The 21,995-nt window shown below is 41.9% G+C and overlaps 1 protein-coding gene across 1 annotated transcript; it reads right to left on the bottom strand.

The window, feature by feature from the left end:
* Positions 1 to 747: 747 nt before the first annotated feature.
* Positions 748 to 21,562, bottom strand: LOC112225204 (xin actin binding repeat containing 2b). The gene is made up of 7 exons (XM_024388932.2): positions 21,422 to 21,562; positions 16,123 to 16,426; positions 15,046 to 15,174; positions 14,237 to 14,329; positions 13,855 to 13,915; positions 13,613 to 13,701; positions 748 to 882 (listed from the first exon to the last, which is right to left on the bottom strand). The coding sequence occupies exons 2-7, from the start codon at positions 16,180 to 16,182 to the stop codon at positions 748 to 750; spliced, it is 567 nt and encodes a 188-aa protein (XP_024244700.2). The 5' UTR covers positions 16,183 to 16,426; positions 21,422 to 21,562.
* Positions 21,563 to 21,995: the final 433 nt, after the last annotated feature.

The raw sequence follows: 21,995 nt of genomic DNA, 5'->3' as shown, positions 1-21,995 counted from the left end.
GTTGCCTTACCATCGACTGCTTGAAGTTTCTTCCGTTTCCTGTGGCATACATGATGGCGGTGGGAATGCTCTCTTTCAAAGAGAGCTCCTGGAAGTAGCTTTTCTGTGTTGTTGTTTGGGTGACTTTGGGGAATTGTCCTGTGGAGGCCATTGTGGCTTAGTCAGCTTTATGTCATCCTCTACTTTAAAGGCTTTCTGTGGGGAGTGGGCTTGTGGAGGCCACACAACAGATATCTTATTACAATTGAGTTTATTCTCATCAATTGATTTCATAAATTCTTTTTCAAGGGTGTCCTTTTCTGTTGAGCCTATGCTGCTCTGTGAATACCTCCAATCAAGTTGCTCTGATGAGGTGATGAGTCTGCCATTTTCATTGACATTCTTTTCATTGTGAGGTGTCTGACCAAATCGATTATCGTAGTTCCCTTTGGACTTGAATAGTTGTTTGTAGTGCGGTAAACAGTACAGATGTCCATGGAGAGAGACATAGTTGCCAAGGCTGGAGGAGACAGAACTAATTATTTTTCAAAACAGTGAAGTGTGAAGAAGGGCTACAATTAATTCCAACATTCCACAAACATGTCAAACTTTTTACTGCTTAATTTGCAAACATAACACAATAGAATTGGTGTCTTATGTGCAGCAACAAACTGTTGGGACCACAACCATTCAAGCACAGCTTATCAGTTCACAGCAAAAATCCACTCACAGTCCTTTGAACTCCACTTGGTTTGGTTGATATGTACTTTACCTTAATTTATTTCTGCAGTACTCGCAGCAGAAACAAGATTTATGGAATTTTTTTCTGTCCGCTATTAGAGACTCCATCGGATAGACCCTCCTCCGACACACAGTGCAAAGCTCCGACTTGAGAACTCGAGTCTGCCAGAGAAAAGTGAACACCATTATAGCCTTTTTTTAATCACAACATACAATGACTCAGTTATTAAAAAATGTTATCAAGGCGTAATTACATGACCATGCATAGTATAGTAAATCATCAAACAGGCACAATCACATTATAGGCACAATCAAAAAATACATTATTTACTGATAACAAACAGTGTGCTGCCATCCTGTTAGAAGGTAACATATTATTTTATTACATTGGTTAAGATGGATTTTCATTGTGTTCCATGGTGTTTATCGCCCCCTAGTGGAGCTTAGAAAGAAAGACTACGGAAACAGGAAGTAGAGGATTCGCTCTGCAAGCATAAAAGCAGCTAAAAACAACGCTACGGTGCAGGTCTTTCAGTGCAGTTCTTTCAGTGCAGTTAATTTCTTGTCACGCTTCAGGCCTGGAATTTTTTTTCTTCTCACTATTCTGCCCATGAATTGCATTCCCATGCCAAACTAAACAGATAGCTAACAATATGTTAATTCAAGAAAAGTCCCGTCTTGGGAGTTTTATTGAAGATTTAGTTGTTAGCTATCTGTCTAGTTTTGCATTGGAACGCAATTCAAGGGCAGAACAAACAGTGTTGACCCAATCTTGTACTTTGTGTTGGTGTTGAAGGTCAACAATAAGAAGGGTTGTATTTAAATTGGATCGTTACAATATATTGTATATGTGTGAGATGCTATTCCGACATGTCATCATAACATGCTTAAGTCTTGTTCTTTTTCCATGTTTTATTCATAGACGAATTTGTTCTTTTTTCATTCACAATAATCTCTCTCCATGCAGGCACATGTAAATATGTTTGGTCTCATTGAATATCAGAGGGTGCATTTTTACATGCCATTATTAACAGTTAGTTTAAGTTCTGTCATGCAGGCAGCACAACTCTTTACCAGTAACAATAGTCTTCGTTTGATGTGACACAACATGTGATGTTCTCTCCTCTGAGACACTGTAGCCGAGACTCTTGAAAAAACTCTCACTCTCCGTCCATGTTTCGTGGAAATTCCTCAGCAACTCTTCAGTGGAAGCCTCATCTGGGGTTTCAGATGGCGTCACCTGAGAAACTTTTTTTTTTACCACGTCAGCATACGAGAAGGGGGGATGGTCGGTTGTTACGTTCTTTGAGTGCTGGGAAACCATTGTGCTGCTCAGTGATCCAATCGTCTTGTTGCCTAATTCATCTAAGTTCACAAAATGCTCTGTGACTAACTTGGTTTCAGAGTCTGTTGGGTCTGCTGACATTTGTTGCACTTCTTTCTGGGAAGGCAGGGGCGAAATCTGCCCGGAGCCCCTCTGTGTCTCCTGGGTGTTCTCCTTCTTTGAACTCTCTGTTGTGTTTTCACTCAGGTTTGAATCCAGCTCATCCGGTTGATTTTTCTCGTCTTTGAAAGATGGACTTTGCTCACTCATTTCAAAAACATTTTTAATAGCCTTGATGTCCAAAGTAAGCATTTCCTCCTCTTGAGTTTCTGTATCTTCTATGTCAGACTTTGTGTATTCTGTCTCACTCCCACGTCTTTCTCTCATTGTGATAGGCTTTCTGACATAAACTTTCTCTTCTGGTGTTTCAAATTTGTTGACTAATCCAGACAAGTCCACCTTTGGAAGGTTCTCCATCTCTTGGTTTTTTGTTTCGAGCATCTCCATGTCTGGGCCCAAGCGCTCTGGTATGTCAATGGGATCCCTTCGCACATAGGTCTTATTTACTTTAGCTTTATGAGTCTCTTCAAAAAACTCTCTCTTGTCTCTCACTGATGTAGTCACTATTGACGACTCTGACATTTCTGAAGCTTCCATCAATTCTTTTTCGGTTGACGCTGTAGATCCCACTACTTCAGTGCTGTTCTCTGCGATCTTCTCAGATGTGCTTTGTGTTTCATCCCTACTGTCTCGGTTTGTTGTTTTGGGCTCCTCCATGTCTGGGCCCAAGCGCTCTGGTATGTCAATGGGATCCTTTCGCACATAAGTCTTATTTACTTTAGCTTTATGAGTCTCTTCAAAAAACTCTCTCTTGTCTCTCACTGATGTCACTGCTGATGAGTCTGACAATTCAGAAGTTTCCATAGCCTCTATGGCAGCTGACTCCCACTGGTCATCCCACATAAATCCCACTTCTTCAGAGATTTTCTCTGTGATTTTCTCAGTTGTGTTTTGTACGTCTTCCTTCCTCTCTTGGTTTTCTGTTTCAGGCTCTATAATGGTTGGACCTAAGTGCTCTAGGACATTAATAGGGTCTTTTCGTACATAGGTCTTATTTATTTCAGCTTTTTGTGCCTCTTCAAAAAACTCTCTCTTGTCTCTCACTGATGTAGTCACTATTGACGACTCTGACATTTCTGAAGCTTCCATCAATTCTTTTTCGGTTGACGCTGTAGATCCCACTACTTCAGGGCTGTTCTCTGCGATCTTCTCAGATGTGCTTTGTGTTTCATCCCTACTGTCTCGGTTTGTTGTTTTGGGCTCCTCCATGTCTGGGCCCAAGCGCTCTGGTATGTCAATGGGATCCCTTCGCACATAAGTCTTATTTTCTGCCGCTTTTTGTGCTTCTTCAAAAAACTCCCTCTTGTCTCTCACTGATGTAGTCACCATTGATGAGTCTGACATTTCTGAAGCGTCCATGTCTTCCTTATCCATTTGAGGGAATGACCTTCCACCTGTGACCTTCACAGCAGCCTTTTGAGCCTCTTCATATAATTTTTTGGGATGTTTTTTGGCAGTGACAATTGTCTTTGCTAGCATTTCAGAAGTTTCCTCAGTTTGTTCCTCAATTTTGATCTGCCGATAGAATGATGCGGGGTATTCCACAATGTCAGATTTATTTTCTGTGGCCTGCATAGGAAGTGGAACCGGAGGTGGCGTCACTCCACAAGAAAGCTGGGCTGTAGTATATTTTATCCACGCCAAGTTCTCTGCTCTAGAAAAGGTGGGAGAGGGTGTGGCCCTATTGATGTGTGATGTAGGAGGTTCCAATTTGCGAGGGGGAGGCGTTGGGGGAGTGACTGGTCTGAGCATTGGGATAGGTGATGGGGTTATTCTCCGAGGTGAGGCCGTTCTCTGGGTAGATTCAATGGTAATAAAGGTGGGTGAGGGTGAGCGCGTCCGTAGTAAGGGTGAGGGTGCGCTACGATCAATAGATTTTACACTCCACTCTTGCTTTTTGCTTTCACGTGATGTCTTTTTACTTTCCACTTTTGAAGAGCCAATACTTATCTTATGTATTTTTTGAGTTTCCCCACCAACAATGATCTTTTCAGAAGTAGGTTTACTCTCATGCTTCTCCAGAGTAGTGTGGGTTCCCTCTAAACAATCCTCAGTGCTCCCTGTTGAGGGCTTCGCAGGATCCTTTTGTGATGACTGGCTTGTCATTTTTCCACTTTCCACTTTCACTGGAATATTTCTGTATTCCTCCTTTGGTTTGTCTTGAATCTGCAGGTTTGAGGTCACCTCTTTCTTCTTTTGCGATGCCTTGACCTGTTTTTCGACTTTCACTGTTCCTTGCTCCTGGATACGTTGATGAACTTTGCTTTCATCTTTGCTTTCAGTGATAATCACTTCCTTATGTACCTGAATGTGCTCCTCTTGATGGGCTTTGTGCGTCTGCACTACAGTGATCTCCTGACTTTGAGTGGAACTTTCAGAAACAGATTTAGTTGATTCTGCAGAGGCAGCCGCATCTTTGGCTTTTGACCTCTTCTTCTTCTTCTTCTTCTTTCTTGTGGGAGTTGGAGTTGCTGGTTGGTTGTCATTAACAGCAAGAGCTTTCTGACTGTCCTCCTTGACCTTGACTTTGTCCTCAGTTTCATGATGCGTTTGCTCACTAGAAACCTTTACCTTAGTGACATCCTTCACCTGTGAAATTATTTCCTTCTTAGATTCATCTGGCTGTTTCATGTCTTTTACTTCTACTTTCTTTTCTTGCCCTTTGGCCTTCTTTTTGCCTGTTTTGACATTCGTTTCTGAGGTTACCTTTTCTACTTTAATTGACTGACTAGGAACCTTCTCAGGTGCTTGTGATACATGAATATCATATTTATTTTTGTCTTCCAAGGGTGATCTGACTGCTTTGACAATTGTTTCTTGGGTTACCTTTTCTGTTTTGGTAGGCTGGTCAGAAACCTTTTCGGGTCCTTGGGATGCAGAATTATCCTTGTTCTTCTTGTCCTCAGATTTATGGGAATCTTTAGTTTTTAGATTTCTGACATCTTTCTTGGCATCTGTTTTTGTATCTTCAACCTTTTTAGCATCACTGGTCGAGATCTGGACTTGAGACGTGGTTTTGAGGTTTTTGACATCTTTTCTGACATCTTTATTCAGAGTTTCAACCTTTTTATCGTCACTGGTCGAGATCTGGACTTGAGAGGTGGTTTTGAGGTTTTTGACATCTTTTTTCACATTTTCAACCTTTTTATCGTCACTGGTCCAGATCTGGACTTGAGAGGTGGTTTTGAGGTTTTTGACATCTTTCCTGACATCTTTATTCAGAGTTTCAACCTTTTTATCGTCACTGGTCGAGATCTGGACTTGAGAGATGGTTTTGAGGTTTTTGACATCTTTTTTCACATTTTCAACCTTTTTATCGTCACTGGTCCAGATCTGGACTTGAGAGGTGGTTTTGAGGTTTTTGACATCTTTCCTGACATCTTTATTCAGAGTTTCAACCTTTTTATCGTCACTGGTCGAGATCTGGACTTGAGAGATGGTTTTGAGGTTTTTGACATCTTTTTTCACATTTTCAACCTTTTTATCGTCACTGGTCCAGATCTGGACTTGAGAGGTGGTTTTGAGGTTTTTGACATCTTTTCTGACATCTTCATTCACATTTTCAACCTTTTTATCGTCACTTGTCGAGATCTGGACTTGAGTGGTGGTTTTGAGGTTTTTAACATCTTTTCTGACATCTTCATTCACATTTTCAACCTTTTTATCGTCACTTGTCGAGATCTGGACTTGAGGGGTAGTTTTGAGGTTTTTGACATATTTTCTGACATCTTCATTCACATTTTCAACCTTTTTATCGTCACTGGTCGAGATCTGGACTTGAGGGGTGGTTTTGAGGTTTTTGACATCTTTTCTGACATCTTCATTCACATTTTTAACCTTTTTATCGTCACTTGTCGAGATCTGGACTTGAGAGGTGGTTTTGAGGTTTTTGACATCTTTTTTCACATTTTCAACCTTTTTATCGTCACTGGTCGAGATCTGGACTTGAGAGTTGGTTTTGAGGTTTTTGACATCTTTTCTGACATCTTCATTCACATTTTCAACCTTTTTATCGTCACTTGTCGAGATCTGGACTTGAGAGTTGGTTTTGAGGTTTTTGACATCTTTCCTGAAATCTTTTTTCATATTTTCAACCTTTTTAGCATCACTGGTCGAGATCTGGACTTGAGAGCTACTTACAGCAAAGTGTGACTGCTCTGTGTATGCTGACGATACCTGTTGTTTAGCTGCAGAAACTGTCTGTTGCTTTGTGGAGGAAATAGATGTCTGGTGCTGAATGGAGGAGACTTTGGATGTTTCATTAGAGACAATATGGTGTTTAGTTGCAGAAATAACAGCAGATTCAGGGAGATTTTGCCCATTCCCAGCAGAGATCAAATTCATGCTTGAAGGAGTTTCTGAGATTTGGGCGTGCTTGGAAAAATCAGATGACAGTGTGTCTGACTTGACATTGGTCACAGTCTTTTCAGCATTCTCTTGAGTGAAACCAAACATCATGCTCTTGTTTGATTGCTCCATTCTGGTCTCCTCAGAGGAGAGCATTTCAAGGGCAGCAGTTACTGGCTCATGCATGAAAATGGGACTCGGTGTAGCAGGCGATGTACTACCCACTTTCTGTTTTCTGTACTTTTTCTCTGCCTTTATTAATGGAGTTTTGAATTGAGTGGATTTCAGGAAGGGAGGGGGAGAGGGTGGATCTGTAAATCTTATAGGGGCAACATAAACTTTCTTTAATGGTCGTGGTGTTTCTGGTGGTTTTGGGATTTCAGATGAAACTTTTGTTGATGAAAATGATGTTGATTCAATTTGAGTTTTGCTGATTTCCATCGCAGATTTATTGGCTATGGTTGAATATTTCTCTGAGGTTGCGTGTTGAATTTTCTGAATCTGACTGGTTGGCTCAAGTTTTGACACTTGGTGCAATACAGGACCTTTCACCTTTTTGACAGTAACTTTTGTGGCTTTAGCTAGTGATTGATGAGGTGTCTGGGATGACATAGAGTCCAGTTCATACTGTGAGGGTGGGGGTGGAAGGAAATCCTGTGTTGGTGGGGGAGGGAAATTATCAGTCTCAACAGGTGGTGGGGGAGGAGGAGTTGGGGGAGGAGGAAGGTCCAAGTCCAGCCTATTGATAGAGGAGGCTGGGGTTAGGGATGATTGATCATCACATGGAGGTGGGGGAGGGAGAGAAAGTTCAGACTCAGACAATGTCCGTGTTGGGGTAAGAACATTTGTTTTCACTTTGGTTTTATCTAGTCTGATCAAACCCTTTCTACTTGAATTGAGGTTACAGAACTTAGTCTCCAATGTTTTAATACCATGGTTTTGAGTGATGGTTGTGTGTTGTATTACTTCCGTTGATTGTTGAGTAGTCTGTGATTCAGATGTATTGATTGTGTTTTGAGTTGAGAGGGATTGATTCTCTGGTGTTGAGCTCTCTGTTTTGACTGAATTAGTCATCTTTTTTCCCCGTAGGTTTCTTTGTGCTTCAATGCTTTGAGACCTATTTTTAAGTATCTCACTCTCAGTTTTGTTTACAACAGAACATTCATGGCTACCTTGCTGTGAACGTAATAGAGGGCTTCCTTGCTGTGAGCGCAATGGAGAGCTCGCAGGAACTTTGACCCTTCTAGCTCCCACTCTGATTTTAGGAGCTGCACGCTGGGCTGATTCCAGCAAGGATTTGATTGTGCCTTTAACATCACCCTTTATCACCTCCTCTTTCTCTGGTTGAGTTTGTTCCTCCCTTGCCTCTTGCACCTCATGTGTCTCGTAGAGTGATTTAATGGACATTTTCACATCACCCTCGAAGCTGGGTCTCCGTGTCATTCTTGGAGAAGCTGGTGGTTCCAATAAGAGCTCAATAGTGCCTCTCACATTTCCCTGAACATACATTTCCTGTTGACATGTCCTCCTGTCATTAGAAGCCTCTTGTAAACATTGCTTGGCTGTATGGATGTTACCCTTTACAATCTCTTCCTTCTTGATAGCCCTGACTGTTTGCTTTGCCTGCTCCAGGGATTTTAAGGTACCTTTGATGTCTCCAGGTACTAAATCTTCGATGACAACTTCAACTTTGGAGGTTGCAGATTTCTCTAGGGACCTCAATGCCCCTTTGATGTTGCCGCGGACAATCTCTGGCTTTTCCACCTCCTTGGGCCGTGTTTGAGCCAACTCAAGGTGCCTTCGGGCTTTGTGTATGTTACCTCTTACCACCTCCTCTTTCTCTACAACCACTGTCTGATTTACAAACTGAGACAGCGAGTTCATAGCGGCTTTCAAATCACCCCTCACAATTTCCTCTTTCTGTAGGCCATCCAGTGAGTGTGTGGGTTCAGTCATGAAAACCTTGACTGAGTTGTGAACATCTCCGCACACTATGTCCTCTTCATCTACTGTACGTTCAATTTGTGCTCGATTACTGTCAAGAATGAGTTTTGTCCCCTTTATATCTCCTCTAATAATTTCCTCTTTCTCTACCTTTTCAGGTAGAGTCTCATCTGGCTCTACCTGGAGTTGTTTGAGATAGTCAAGCGCCCCAGATTCAATGCAGGTGGAGTAAAAGTTCACGTTTCCCTTTTCGTTCTCGTCCACCTTTATCCTCATCTGCTCTTGGCTTTCTGGGTTGGATAGTCTTTGGAGTGCATTTCTTACATTGCCTTTGACTATATTCTCTTTTTCAACACTGATGTCCTCTTCTTTATTTAGAAGAGAATATATAGTCATTCGCACATCTCCCTTCTCATCCTCTTGAAGGAGTATACCACGTTTAGCAGATCCTCCCTCCTTGAGAAGATTGTTTACAGCTTCCTGGATGTCACCTCTTAATATTTCCTCCTTTTCCACACTGATGCCCCTCTCTTGGTTGAACAGTTGATGCACTGTTGTACTGATATTACCCTTCTCTTCTGACTCTACCACTACCCCCCTCTCAAATCTTTCCCGGCGGTTCAAAAGATTCATCATAATGTTGCTCAGATCCCCGCTGATGATTTCCTCTCTTTGGATTTCTGGAGAATCCTTATTCATTAGCTGGTATTTTGCCATTCTAACGTCCCCAATTTCATCTGCTTCAATGAGTACTCCTTTTGAGTTAACGATTTTCTGGCTATAAAGTTCTTCAAGGGTTCCTTTGATACTTTTACCCAGGATTTCCGACTTCTCAACACTGTTCTCATTAAAGTCATGGAACGGAGTTGTTTCAAACAGCCATGTTGTTGTCTTTACATCGGCTTTGGGGATTTCCTCTTGAATAACTACTGTATCTTCCTCATCTATCTCCTTTATATGGTCAAGGGGATTCTGTTCAAAGAGCCACACTGATTGTCTAACATCTCCCCTTAACACCTCCTCTTTCATGACCGTTTCTATTAAATTCTCTTCGCTCTGGCTACGTATTTTATCCATTGTTTGAGTTTCGAACATCCATTTTGCTGTCCTAACATCACCTTTCTGGATTTCACTCACATTAACTGTTCGCACAGACTTCTGTGACAGCACATCAGATTCAAAACGCTGTTTATTCATTCTAACATCTCCTCCTTGAATATCTTCAACAGTTTTAACTGACATTTTTATATCCTCTGCAATCGTATCAAGTGGCTGTGTTTCAAATCTCCACTTGGCTGAAGTAACATCTCCTTTCTGAACATCCTCCTGTGTGACAGATTTGATGATATAGACCTCATCTGTATCACTGATAGAATCAAGAGGCTTGGTTTCAAACAACCACCGGGACCCAATTACATCACCCTTCAATATCTCCTCGCTTGTGACAGTGGTGACCTCATGATAATGGCCCTCTTTGTCTTGAATGGCATAAAGAGGCTGAGTTTCAAACATCATGGTGTAGTTCCTCACATCCCCTTTCTCTTCCTCCTCACAAGTTATTTTCTGCAACTTTGTAATATCTATCTCTGAGGAAACCTCCTGGATTTTGTCTAAGGAGTATGTCTCAAAAATAAAACGACCTTTGTCCACATTACCTCCTTGTACATCAGTCACAGTGCGGGTGTCCAGAGTCTCTTTTTGGATATCACGTATGGCATCTATGGATTGGTTCTCAAAGAGCCATTTGCAGTTCACCACATTTCCTTTCTGGATGTCCTCTGATTGTGTAGTTGATTGTGTAGTTTTGAGCCTTTGCATGAACTCCTCAGATGTTGAGGTCATGATATCAGAGGACTGATTCTCAAAGATATACTTCATTCTATTGACATCTCCTGACTGAATGTCAATCTCTGTAACCCTCTTAGAGCTCTCGTCCTCCCCTGTGATGTTCTCAAGATTCTCTGTCTCAAATAAAAAACGAGCCATTCGTACATCTTTGCCCTGGACATCTTCTTGATTCACAGTGCATGTTTGTAGAACAGTTTCTGTTTCATCTCGGATAGTGTCAAGTGGCTGTGTCTCAAACAACCATGTGCATATTTTTACATCTCCTTTGCGTATCTCCTCACTCTCATTTTCACTCTTCAACTCCTCCTTCTCATATGGGACATTCATTAGTTTAGTCTCGAATAACCACTTACCGGTTTTAACATCCCCTTTTACAATCTCAACACTTTCCTTAGTTTTACTTTCCTCGTCTTCAATATTGCTGAAGTATTTAATTGCATCAAGAGGCTGTGTTTCAAACAGCCACTTGGCAGTTTTAACGTCACCAGACTCAACTTCTTCTTTGGATATTCCCTTAATAACTTGATAATTAGTGATGCTTTCATCAAACTGGTCAATGGGGCATGTTTCAAACATCCATTTGCAGCTTGTTACGTCTCCCTTGACAACCTCTTCCCGACGCACTGTTTTTACCTCATGGTAATGGCCAGAGCTGTCTTGCATGGCGTACATTGGTGTAGACTCAAACAGATGTTTGTTAGATTTCACAGAGCCACATGTTACACCCTCCACGAGTATCTTTTGAGATTCATCCCATCTGGTTAAGTCTGTGGTTTCAAATATTTGCTTGTAGTTTGAGACATCCACTTGATCTATTTCCTCCAGGTTAATGGTTCGAATAACTTCCTTCTTTTCCTCTTGAATGTGCTCCAGGGGTTGACTTTCGAAAACCCATTTCTGGTGTCTCACATCCCCCTTCTCTTCATCGAGTCTCACCATTTTTTGTAGCTTCCCAACCTCAGCAAGGTCTTTTATATTGTCCGCTGGAGTGGTTTCAAAGTAATGTCTCGCTGATCTGACATTACCTCTGACAATTTCCGCCTTGGACAGGGCTCTAGCATTCGAATCATCTTTCAAAGTATCCATTGGCTGGGTCTCAAATACCATGCAATTCTTACGGACATCTGCGTTGTAGCTTGTAGCTTGATCTTCAGTGAGATTTTCGAGGTTCACAGTGCGAATAATCCCCTTCTTCTCGTCTCTTATGTCCTCTAGTCGTTCATTCTCAAACATCCATTTTTGGTGTCTATTATCACCCTTGTGTTTTTCAGCTGCCACCAACATTTTGAGGCTCCCTACCTCATTGAGGTCCGTCAAAGCTGCCTCAGGACTAGTTTCAAAGAAGTGTCTCGCAGACCTAACATTACCACCGATAGTCGGGGGTCTAGCATTTGCGTCATCTTTCAGAGGATCCATTGGCTGAGTTTCAAACGCTAAGCGGTGTTTTCGCACATCGGCTCCAATTATCTCTTCCTTTTGCAGCGTTGAGCTCTCCCATTCATCTTCATTAACGGAGTCTAAGGTCTTTGTTTCAAACAACCATCTACTCCGGTGAACATCTCCTTTATAGTTGTCTTCCATGGACAGGCTACACACAAGTTTCACTGGGGCAGCGGGTTTATTAGCCATGTCCAGGGCTTGGGTATCAAAAAGCCAGGTAGATGTTTTAGTGTCCCCCTTCTCAGTCTCCACTTTGCGTATAGATGTTATCTCCAACATCTGGCCTGACTGTCCCATGAGGACGCACATGAACTGAGTCTCAAATGTGCTTGTGATCGTCTTCACTTCTCCCTTTATTTCCTCGAGCACTGATCTCAGACTCAGGAGGTGACTGTCATCAATGGTCTCAGTGTGACCTAACGTTTCCATGTACTGAGATTCAAGCATGTGTATGGTAGAGCTGCCATCTTCCTGGGTAAACACTATCTCTTTTGTTAGCTCTTCATCGCCATGCATTTTGTTCAGGGTCTCCATGGGTTGGTTTTCAAACAACCAGGCTGCAGCACGGACATCTCCTTTGTCCAACGTATTGAACTTGTGTCTATATTTAGTTGAAGCTATGTTGTCTGATCCCAATGCATCCATGGGCTTGGTCTCAAACATCCATGCTTTGCTTCTTACATCACTCCCAACAATCATCTCCTGTTCCATGTTTTGGTCGTCATCCTCATTTGAGGCGTCGTCTTTGATGGCATCCAGAGGTTTGTTCTCAAACATCCAGCGCATTGACTGCACCTCCCCTCTGAGGATCTCATCCCATTCCAGGTATTCTTCTTCTGGGCTAATGCAGTCGTTGGGGCTGCTACCGTTATCCTCGTATATATACCTCGTCTCCCCCGTGAACTCCTCCTGACTCTCTTGTCGGGTGTTTTCATACTCAGCCACATCACTATACATCTCTAAGTTTTTACGCACCTCAGGATGTATATGCTTGTAAAGGCGTTTCAACTCATACTGGTTTCTCTGCCTGAAGTATTCCTGTCTACTGAGTGGACGTTTAGAAGGGTAAGCTGATTCCGGGGGTTCAGGTGAGTAGTAGCACTCTACTGGCATATCTGGACTTTCTGATGGGACCTGCAGTAACTCTGGGGGTGGAGGTGGGAAGTACTCTAAATCTTCTGGAGGTGGTGGAGGGAAATAGTCAGTGTCCTCGTAGTCAACTGCAATAGCAGATGTGTCCTCTATCACTTCAGTAGCAGCATTTTCCCATATATCACTTGCTGAGACATTATGTATCTCACTCGATGAGAAATTCTGTATCGCACTTGAGGAGAAATTCTGTATCGCACTTGATACATTTTGTATCTCCCTTGTTGAGACTGGTTTTTCTGATATATTTGAAGCCCAATGCGACCTATTGATGTCAGCTCGGCCAATCTTTTTGGGAAGAAAATAATTATTGGGGTCATTAGAGGTCCCCAACATGTTTAAAGAAACAATATTTACGTGCAAACATGACATGTATAGCTTGTTTAGTATGCCAACTCTTTGTTTATCACATTGTCAATATTCAATCTCATCGTTATTAACTGAGGGATTGGTGCCCAAACATTGTTTGATAAAATCCTTTTTATAATTTTGAAAACAAGGGAAAAAACTTCTTAGTGTTATTTAATTAACAAGCTGTAATTACACATTAGCTACACTGCTACTAATTACCATTCAAATAAAGTTAATAACTTTTTTCAGCAATGGGGCTAAAAGCAGAAGGGTTTGTGTACAGTAACCTAACCCAAAATTATACAATTTTTGTCTGTTGAAATAAAATGTGTTTAAGACCAAGCATGTTAATTAACCATGTCGAATTACCTTCATTGGCTTGCTTGGGGCAGCTTCTTCAATGGTTCTCTCAAAGTGATCTCTTAATTCCTTGGTTGTAAGTCTAGGACCTTCCTCCTCTAAAGATTCAAAAAGGGCAGAACAACATAATCCTACAGATTAGTCCATCTACTTCACATGATTGAATTTAGAATCATTTGAACAGTGCTTTTGATCTTAATGATGGCGCATAGTGTAAGATATAATGAGCATATAGTGTAGTAACATCCTACCTCTTTCATCATTATGGTTGTTGTCATAAACCGAGGTAAAGCTGTTTTCCTCATGTGTGACCTGAATCAGAAAGGCACGTCTATTAGAAAAATCCTCACCTATTTTGAAACGTATGGGGACATGGAAAGTGAATCTGTGTTATGTAATGGCGATTAACTGAAGAACGAATCAAGCCTTTTAGAGTTAATCCACTCTCTACTAGGTCTTCCTTGTTGTCAGTGTGCTGGCTGTGGTCTGTAGAGTTGTTCTCTAATAAACAACTGATTTAAAACACAGATTTACCATTGTTAACACATATAGCCAAGACAAACATATCTGGGTAGTCAGCACCGCTTCACTGTCATGTGATGAAACTGAGAAATCCAGAAGGTCAAAATGTACCTGTTCATCCTGGTGGAAAATAGCCTGCTGAGAGGCTGGGATGACGTCTCTGGAAGTGCTCCTCATTGTCACCTCAGAGTTCAATTGAACTTCCTGTGAGATGGAAGACATTGGGTGTCACACACAGGCACACACACACACACACACACACACACACACACACAGCAGGGAATGGCTCCCACTTATTGACAGCCCAGTACTAAAAGTGGCTGAGTTTAACGAATGCTCAAAGAGCAGCAGATACACTGTGCATCACTGAAAACAATATGTGGCCTACTACAGTCAAATTATACTAATCACAGACAAAGGGAGGATGACAGACGAGGAGGACAATTCCATGGATGTTTCACCTTAAATCACACACAGCAGCTGTCACCATGCATAAAGGGACAAAAAAACGACTTCATTTGTTTTATGCCCCTTTGTGCCACTTCAGCTTAGGATTCCCAGCTATAGAAACAGTCCCATTCAAAGCAGCAGCAATTAGAGTGGGAAATCCAAGTGTTTTGACAGACAGTCTACAGGGATCTGCATGAAATCTAACATCTGTAACTTGAGCCTTTGGAGCACGACTAGGCAAAAGATAATATAGTAGAGGGCATCTCCCCAGCCTCTTCAATCATTCAATATTCACCAAGATTTGTGCTTGCTCACTGAGTGAGTGACTTCCACTCAGCAGGGGAAGTTATGAGGGCAGGAACACAGTGGTGTGGATGGATGGATGGCTGGATGGTAGGCTGGAATTAGACCAGCATACTATATCTGCACGTTCCCCCATGCATCGCATTAGCCTGCATTAATTACAGTACCTGCACAGCTCTGCGGTGGAAGTGGAACTGGGAGACATTGTGCGATGTTGCAGTTTCCTGGTTCTCAAATTGCGCCCTGACGCTGGCGAGCCCCCCAGGCACAGAGCAGACCTCAGACTCCTCCATGACCTAATGAAGCAGTGGAACATCATTAGCTGCCTGCACTTCTACATGGCCTGGGATCAGACAGATGCCTAATAGGCTATTGAGCTTGGGTTTCATTACAGACTTCTGCAAGTTAATAGAAAATACTGGAGCAGCCATTACTTAGATTGCAGTGTGTTTACACACACACACACACACACACACACACACACTTCAATGTATGCCTCCTGACAGCATGTGGCATTTTGTTTACACAATGGCAGAGCAATCTTTCTAGTTGGTTGCTTTTTGGGTGGTGCAACACAGCATGTTGTCCAGGCAGATAGTTGTTTTGCCCACCCTGCAGAGTCCAGTTGACAGCTTTGAGGTCTAGAATATGACTAATGGGATCCTGCAGGGGGCACAGATTCCCCATTGTGTTGCCTGTCTGCTCCCATTTCCACTCTGAGCCCCATGAGAGGAGTCGTGCTTCCTTGGGCCTGCAGGGCCACTGAACTCTCCTACTAGTCAGCTGTCATCACTTTCCATTAATATAGCACCACAAAGCCATCAGTGGCTATCACAACAATCTCACCACTCTGACTCTTTGCATGATAGTGACTAATGTAAAACATGGTCATAATTATCTACTGTAAATATCCCGTATTATGCAACCTCATTAAAAATGGAATGGTCGTACAGTCACACATGACATGGCAGGGTTAACAGGCATGATGAAACACACACACACACACACACACAAATAATAAAATATGCATTTAGCTCATTATAGAATGGACACAAAGAATTCAAACACTTGGACAATCAACGAAAATAAATTTGACTTTTTTTTATCTTATCACCGACATTGTCAGAAGCCTCTAAGGTTAGAAGAGGTTTGTCGATAAGTCTATATGAGCTAAAACTGGTAATTGAAGAATACATTGATAAATGTATGACCATTTCCATAGTGTAATGTGTGTGTCTGCATACCCCGCTGGAGAAGGTGTTGTCCTGCTGCTTGGAGACAGCTGCCTGCTGGGACATGGCCATGGGTACGATCAGTGGGATCTGGTGTCAGTGGGATCTGGTGTCAGTGGCTCCTGGTGTCAGTGGATCCCGGCGCCAGTGGGATCTGGTGTCAGTGGCTCCTGGTGTCAGTGGATCCCGGCACCAGTGGGTCGTATCAATGGGTCCTGTCAATGGGATCTGAGTCTTCAGAGTGAATCCTGTTCCTCTGGGTTCACAGCTTCCTCAAGAAGTCCTACCCTGGTAGTCACACCTGCACTGCCAGCAGCTAAGGGAACAGCAGTCATTAATTATAGCATTTATACACCACAGCCTATGTTGTACACCAGGGGTTCCCAAATGTTTTTGGGCCTGCAACTTAATTTTGATCCCCAAACAACAATTGCATCCCACCATGTGAAAAACAATAATTAAATTCGTACTATGACAGTCTGTTACAAATCAGTCTGACAGTACTTTTGACAGTATTTCAATCGGAAAGAAGTATGATTTGAAGTGACTGAAATGCATCAGAAAGGTATTGGGAAGTTCAGAAGATCATCAGGCAATCATTTTGTATGATATTCTGTGTAGAAAATAAACCTCATCATTGATAATGTTATTTTTTCCCCCAGTCCGATTTAGAGCCTGGTCTTGTCCACTCTCTTCTAATGTGTCCTGCGCGGCATTGTAGAGGGAAACAGAAGACGCATACGTTTTCCTGAGAATCTTATTTTTCATTTATCTTTATTTTGTATCTTAAACCGTTCAGATGATAGAGCCACTGTAGGCAGGAAACAGAAACCGTTCTGTTTATTACAACCACATTAGCTTATATTGGAGGTTACTGACATAACCCAGTTCTTTGAACCAAGCGCAACATTTCTTTTGGGGAGAGGGGTTTCTCTTGTGATTTTATTTATTTTTTAAAAATCAGGTGACCCCACATGGGGTCGCTAACCATAGTTTGTGAAACACTGCTATACACAATATTATGGTTTGACTAGCCTATATCACCAGTAGATAGTTTACTATACACAGCTAGTGTTCTCTTTGACCAGCATTGAGTTTCCATGGGGGCAATTATAAACATGCTTATAAAAAAAGAGGTGCAATACTCTGTCAATAGTCTCGCAAGCCGCTGCACAGAGCCAACATTCACGTAAGCTTCAGGTCAGGCGGCTTGCGAGGCTACAATATCAAGACCTCTCTCTCACCATTTTAAATAGGGGACACAGATTTAAAAGAAGCAGATCTATTTTGCAGCTACAGAGTACATTTATAACTGGAACAGTGCAATCACATGGCATGCTTTTGACTGTAATCTAGAGGCAAAAGGAACACACACCTATTTAGGCGAGGTGCTGGCTAACGGAGTGGAACCCTAAAAAAATAAATAAAGGAGAGCCGCACACTCTAGGTGCTCAGATGCCCCCCCCCCCAAAAAAAATTGAAGAAGCATTCTTGCATTCTAAGTACCCACTATTCAAAGTGCTCTGAACAAATTAAGGGAATCATTCACAAACATTGGCACATTCTAAGATCCGACGATAGTATCGGTAATGCGTTTTCGGACCTTCCCTTGGTCGTATTCTCACAGGGCAGAAACCTCAGAGATCAATTGGTAAACTCTGATTTACCACCCCAAGATATCCCTGGACAACGTCTATTTGCGCCCCTACTGGATGGAAATTACAAGTGTAATGGCTGCACTCAATGCAATGGCACTTAAAAATGTTGATCCTTCAAAACACCCCCAAACAGGGAAACAGATCCCAATCAAAGGTGTTATCACATGCTCCACTAAGGCAGTTATTTATCTTATAACTTGTCTTTGTGGTAAAAATGATGTGGGTAAAACAAAGCATGAATTAATAATATGTAACTCGGAGCATCGTAGCACCATTAGGTGCAAAAACTCGACTTTCCCAGTTGCGGCCCACTTTTTGGAAGAAAACCACTTGATTTCGTCTGTACGTTATATTGGCATCAAACATGTCACCCTCCCTAGGAGAGGGGGTGAACTGAACAATTTATTGTTAAAACGAGAGGCTGCCTGGAACTTTAATTTAAAGACCCTTGCTCCCTTTGGTCTCAACATAGACTTTGAGCTGAAGCTATTCTTGTGATTATTGTGATTTTGCTATTGTAAATGTTTGTATGCTTATGTAGCGAAATTGTATCTATGATCGTGCGCTATCCATTTATGTTTTTTGTAGGCTATTTTAATATATGAGAATTAACCAATGACATCAGGCCACACCCGGCCATGATTACAGACACCTGTGTGTGTCTTTTGACACTATATTAATGAGTCACCCCGCAGTGTTTGTCATTATACCCTGATGAAGACAGCTTGTCTGTCGAAACGTCGGACAAAAAGGCAACTATGTTTTAAATATAGCTTACAAGGAGTTTACAGTACAGGCATTACTATAAAATAAGGGTACACAAACATCCCTGTGAATGACTGTCAAATGAGCTTTTAAATCTAACATTGACAGAAGACCAGCGTTTTCCAAACTCAGTCCTTGTGACCCGAAGGGGTTCAAGTTGAGTTTTTTGCCCTAACACTACACAGCTGATTCAAATTATTGAAGCTGGATGATTAGTTGATTATTTGAATCAGCTGTGTAGTGTTAGGGCAAAAAAAACAAAATGTGCACCCCTTGGGGTTCCGAGGACAGAGTTTGAGAAACCCTGTAGTAGACTATTAATGTGTTCTGTAATCAACAGCATGTCATGGATAGTGGGTGAGTCATTCTGTATTGTAACAGTTTCTTATACAGTGACAGCACACATCCAGTACAAAGGGAATTCACAATTATATTTTCCATGAGAATGCAGGTGCTCTAGTGAATAAGACAGTCCCTCTCCAACACAGGAGAATCATTCAAATCAATTACAGCCATTCCAGTGGATGGTAAATTAAAGACTGGGAGAATACAGATGTATGTTGGTCTGTGTGTAAAACATGGTTAGGGTAATGACTCTCTGACACCTCTGACTGTTAACACTCCACACATAGCACCAAGGCTAATGTGCACTAAGCCAGCATGGACACCTCATGGGATGGCTGTTCCTCAGCTCTGGTGTTCTGGTTTTAGGGAAGCGTGGACGTACAGTTTCACGTTGCACTACAGAAGCACTAAATATTATTTGGGGTTTGTAGAACATACATTATCAAAGCACCGTAAACCTGGTTGCAGGTTTTGTTTTTTGCCCTTGCTCTACACAGCTGATTCAAATTGCAAAGCTTGATGATTAGTTGATTATTTGAATCAGCTGTGTAGTGCAAGGGCAAAAACCAAAAGGATCCCCAGGACCGAGTTTAGGAAACCCTGCCGTAAAGCATTGCTTCGGAATCCCGCAGGGGGCACTCATTAAGTTCTCATTCACAACCATTTCAGGTTTTTGAATTGGTATGCGGTGTGAACCCTAATCAGCATTAATCCAATTAAAAACAGATTCAACATGCATAAGACGGGTCGGGTCTCTGAACAGCCGCAAATGCTACTTTATCAAACTGAATGAAAACTGCAGAACACCGTCAGCAAAAAAAAGAGTCAGGCTGGAGATGATATTGCACTTACGTAATATGATTTATGACAGCAAAGCACACATTGAATCCCTATATCAAACACTATTCATAGCTTTAAATGCTGTGAAGTTCTCTGTCAACAGGAACATGTCAAATCAGTTTTTTTGTGTGTTTTTTTTTTAAATCTGAAGGATAGGCCTGCTGCTTTTCAGCCGCAAATAAATAAGTATACCCTTAAATGAACCGTGACTAGTAACCTATTTGTGCACTAACCTTATTGGAGTCTATAAACACTTGATCAATTAAGAGGAAAATTAAAACATGCTGATAGGCATAGATAGTCCTGCTGGTGTCTGATGCTGTTGATCAGTACAGCATCATAGGATTGTGTGGACAAGCAAAAACAGTCTCTGACCATCTATTTTAGTCTATTTTTATTCATGATTGGCACGCTAGTATAAACCTATGACCCTGTAAAGAGGGGTGGGAGACAAGCATAGATATGTCCCAAAATAAGATAGGTTTCCTCATCCGAAACCATAAATCCTGGTAGCTTCAACATACTTGACGCCACAAGAAAATGGTTTCTTATACTGTAAGAGAAAGTTCAATGTCTACCATTGCCTTTTGCAACCATAGACCAGCTATGTTTATTATGGCTGTGTGAAACTTTGAGACCAAGAAATGTGTCAACAATCTTGGGATATCTCGTGACATTTTATGTTCAGTTGAGAGCTCACATAACAGGAAAGTGAAGTAATGTAGGCACCAACTACCTGCACAAATAAATCAACACTATTTTAAACGTTGCTGGCCTGCAGAGTCGTATTTCTTAGTAAGAGCTGGAGACAAACAGTGAGGACAAGATTTTTAAAGATTGGAAGACCCAGTTCCAGAATCCGGACAGTGTCCTGCCTTTAGGCTTAATATAACAAATCTTTAGTGCACCGATAGTGGTATCCGAGGTCATACCATAATGTCCGTACATACATTTCATCAAGTGAGTTGAATTATTTTGGCCATTCGACACTTTCAGTCGTCTATGGCAGCAATTACCTTCTGAGGAACAGTTATCAGACAGACAGGGGCCTCGCTTTTGATATGCAGAACTCAAAAGCTATATTGAACTAAGCTGTGGTCTATGACAGATCTACTGCTATCAGTGATTACAAAACAAGGAATGACAGTCCGTCTACCTAGTCAATGAGGCTACAGAGGCAAATCCAGTATTTTCCAGGGAAAAATGCAGTTTACATTACTCAAGGTTAGCTTACGGTCTGAATCCAAAATGTAAAATGACAATACTTCTGATTGGCCTATTAGTTCCGAGCAAGGACCGCCATAACAATGTCTGCTTTGTGAGGACAATAATAATGCTTTCAGTGGGGCACAAGAACAAAACCTCCTCCCTCAGTGCTCCTTCTAACTACTAATTATTTCCATGCATTAAAAAAACATAATCAAATACTGACACATGGGAAAAGAGAACTCAGGTCTGCAAAGCACGTTGTTATTTCTCCATATTGATTCCACTGTTTAACTTCCTGACGGCATATTATTGACTGAAATCAAATGAATGCTACATTTATTAAGAGTCAAAACGCCTATGATGTACAAGAGTAGCAAACAGAGGCATTTATGAATCAATGAATCCCCTTTGAATGGCTTACGAACAACAACATTATGTCGAGGTTAAAGACCACCCAAACAACACAGGCATAGTTGCTCCAAGATGCCACTTACCAAGTCGGTGAAGAATAGAAAAATATAACTCAAGACGATAGAATCCCACTGGAAGGCCACTAAAACCCCTGGCCCGTAGGATGCCTTTCCTCACCACAAGTCCAATCCCTTTTGGTGTTGGAGTCCCGCTCCAGCAGTACGTGATCACCTCTGTCCAAGGAGCAGACTGTGACAAGCTGGTTTTATTTTAGACACCCCGCCCCCTTTTTTTTTAGAGGGTGAGGCCTTCGTACCGTCCATGTCAAGTCTGCAAAATCGACATGTAAATACTTCCTGTAGGCCACCATCTTCTAGAGGCCACTCTACTAATAAATCAGATCACTGCAGTTTCATCATCACAGATTCCATCATAGCGCACTGTCCACTCTGCCACTACAGCTGTCATGACCCATCTTTATATGCCAAAACCACACACATTCAGTCCTATATGTAGTGCTTTAGGTATCTCTACCCTTCTACAGTCTTAAATTATCCCTCGCAGCGTGAGCCGCTGGATTCTAGGAAAGTGCTGCTCATTTGAAATGATGACAGTTAATGTCAGAGAGAAAACAGTCCCATGTGATGTGTCGTCCAG

The sequence above is a fragment of the Oncorhynchus tshawytscha genome, linkage group LG26 (genome assembly GCF_018296145.1).
Source record: "Oncorhynchus tshawytscha isolate Ot180627B linkage group LG26, Otsh_v2.0, whole genome shotgun sequence".
NCBI lineage: Eukaryota > Metazoa > Chordata > Actinopteri > Salmoniformes > Salmonidae > Oncorhynchus > Oncorhynchus tshawytscha.
This window is presented reverse-complemented; position numbering and strand designations above follow the sequence as displayed.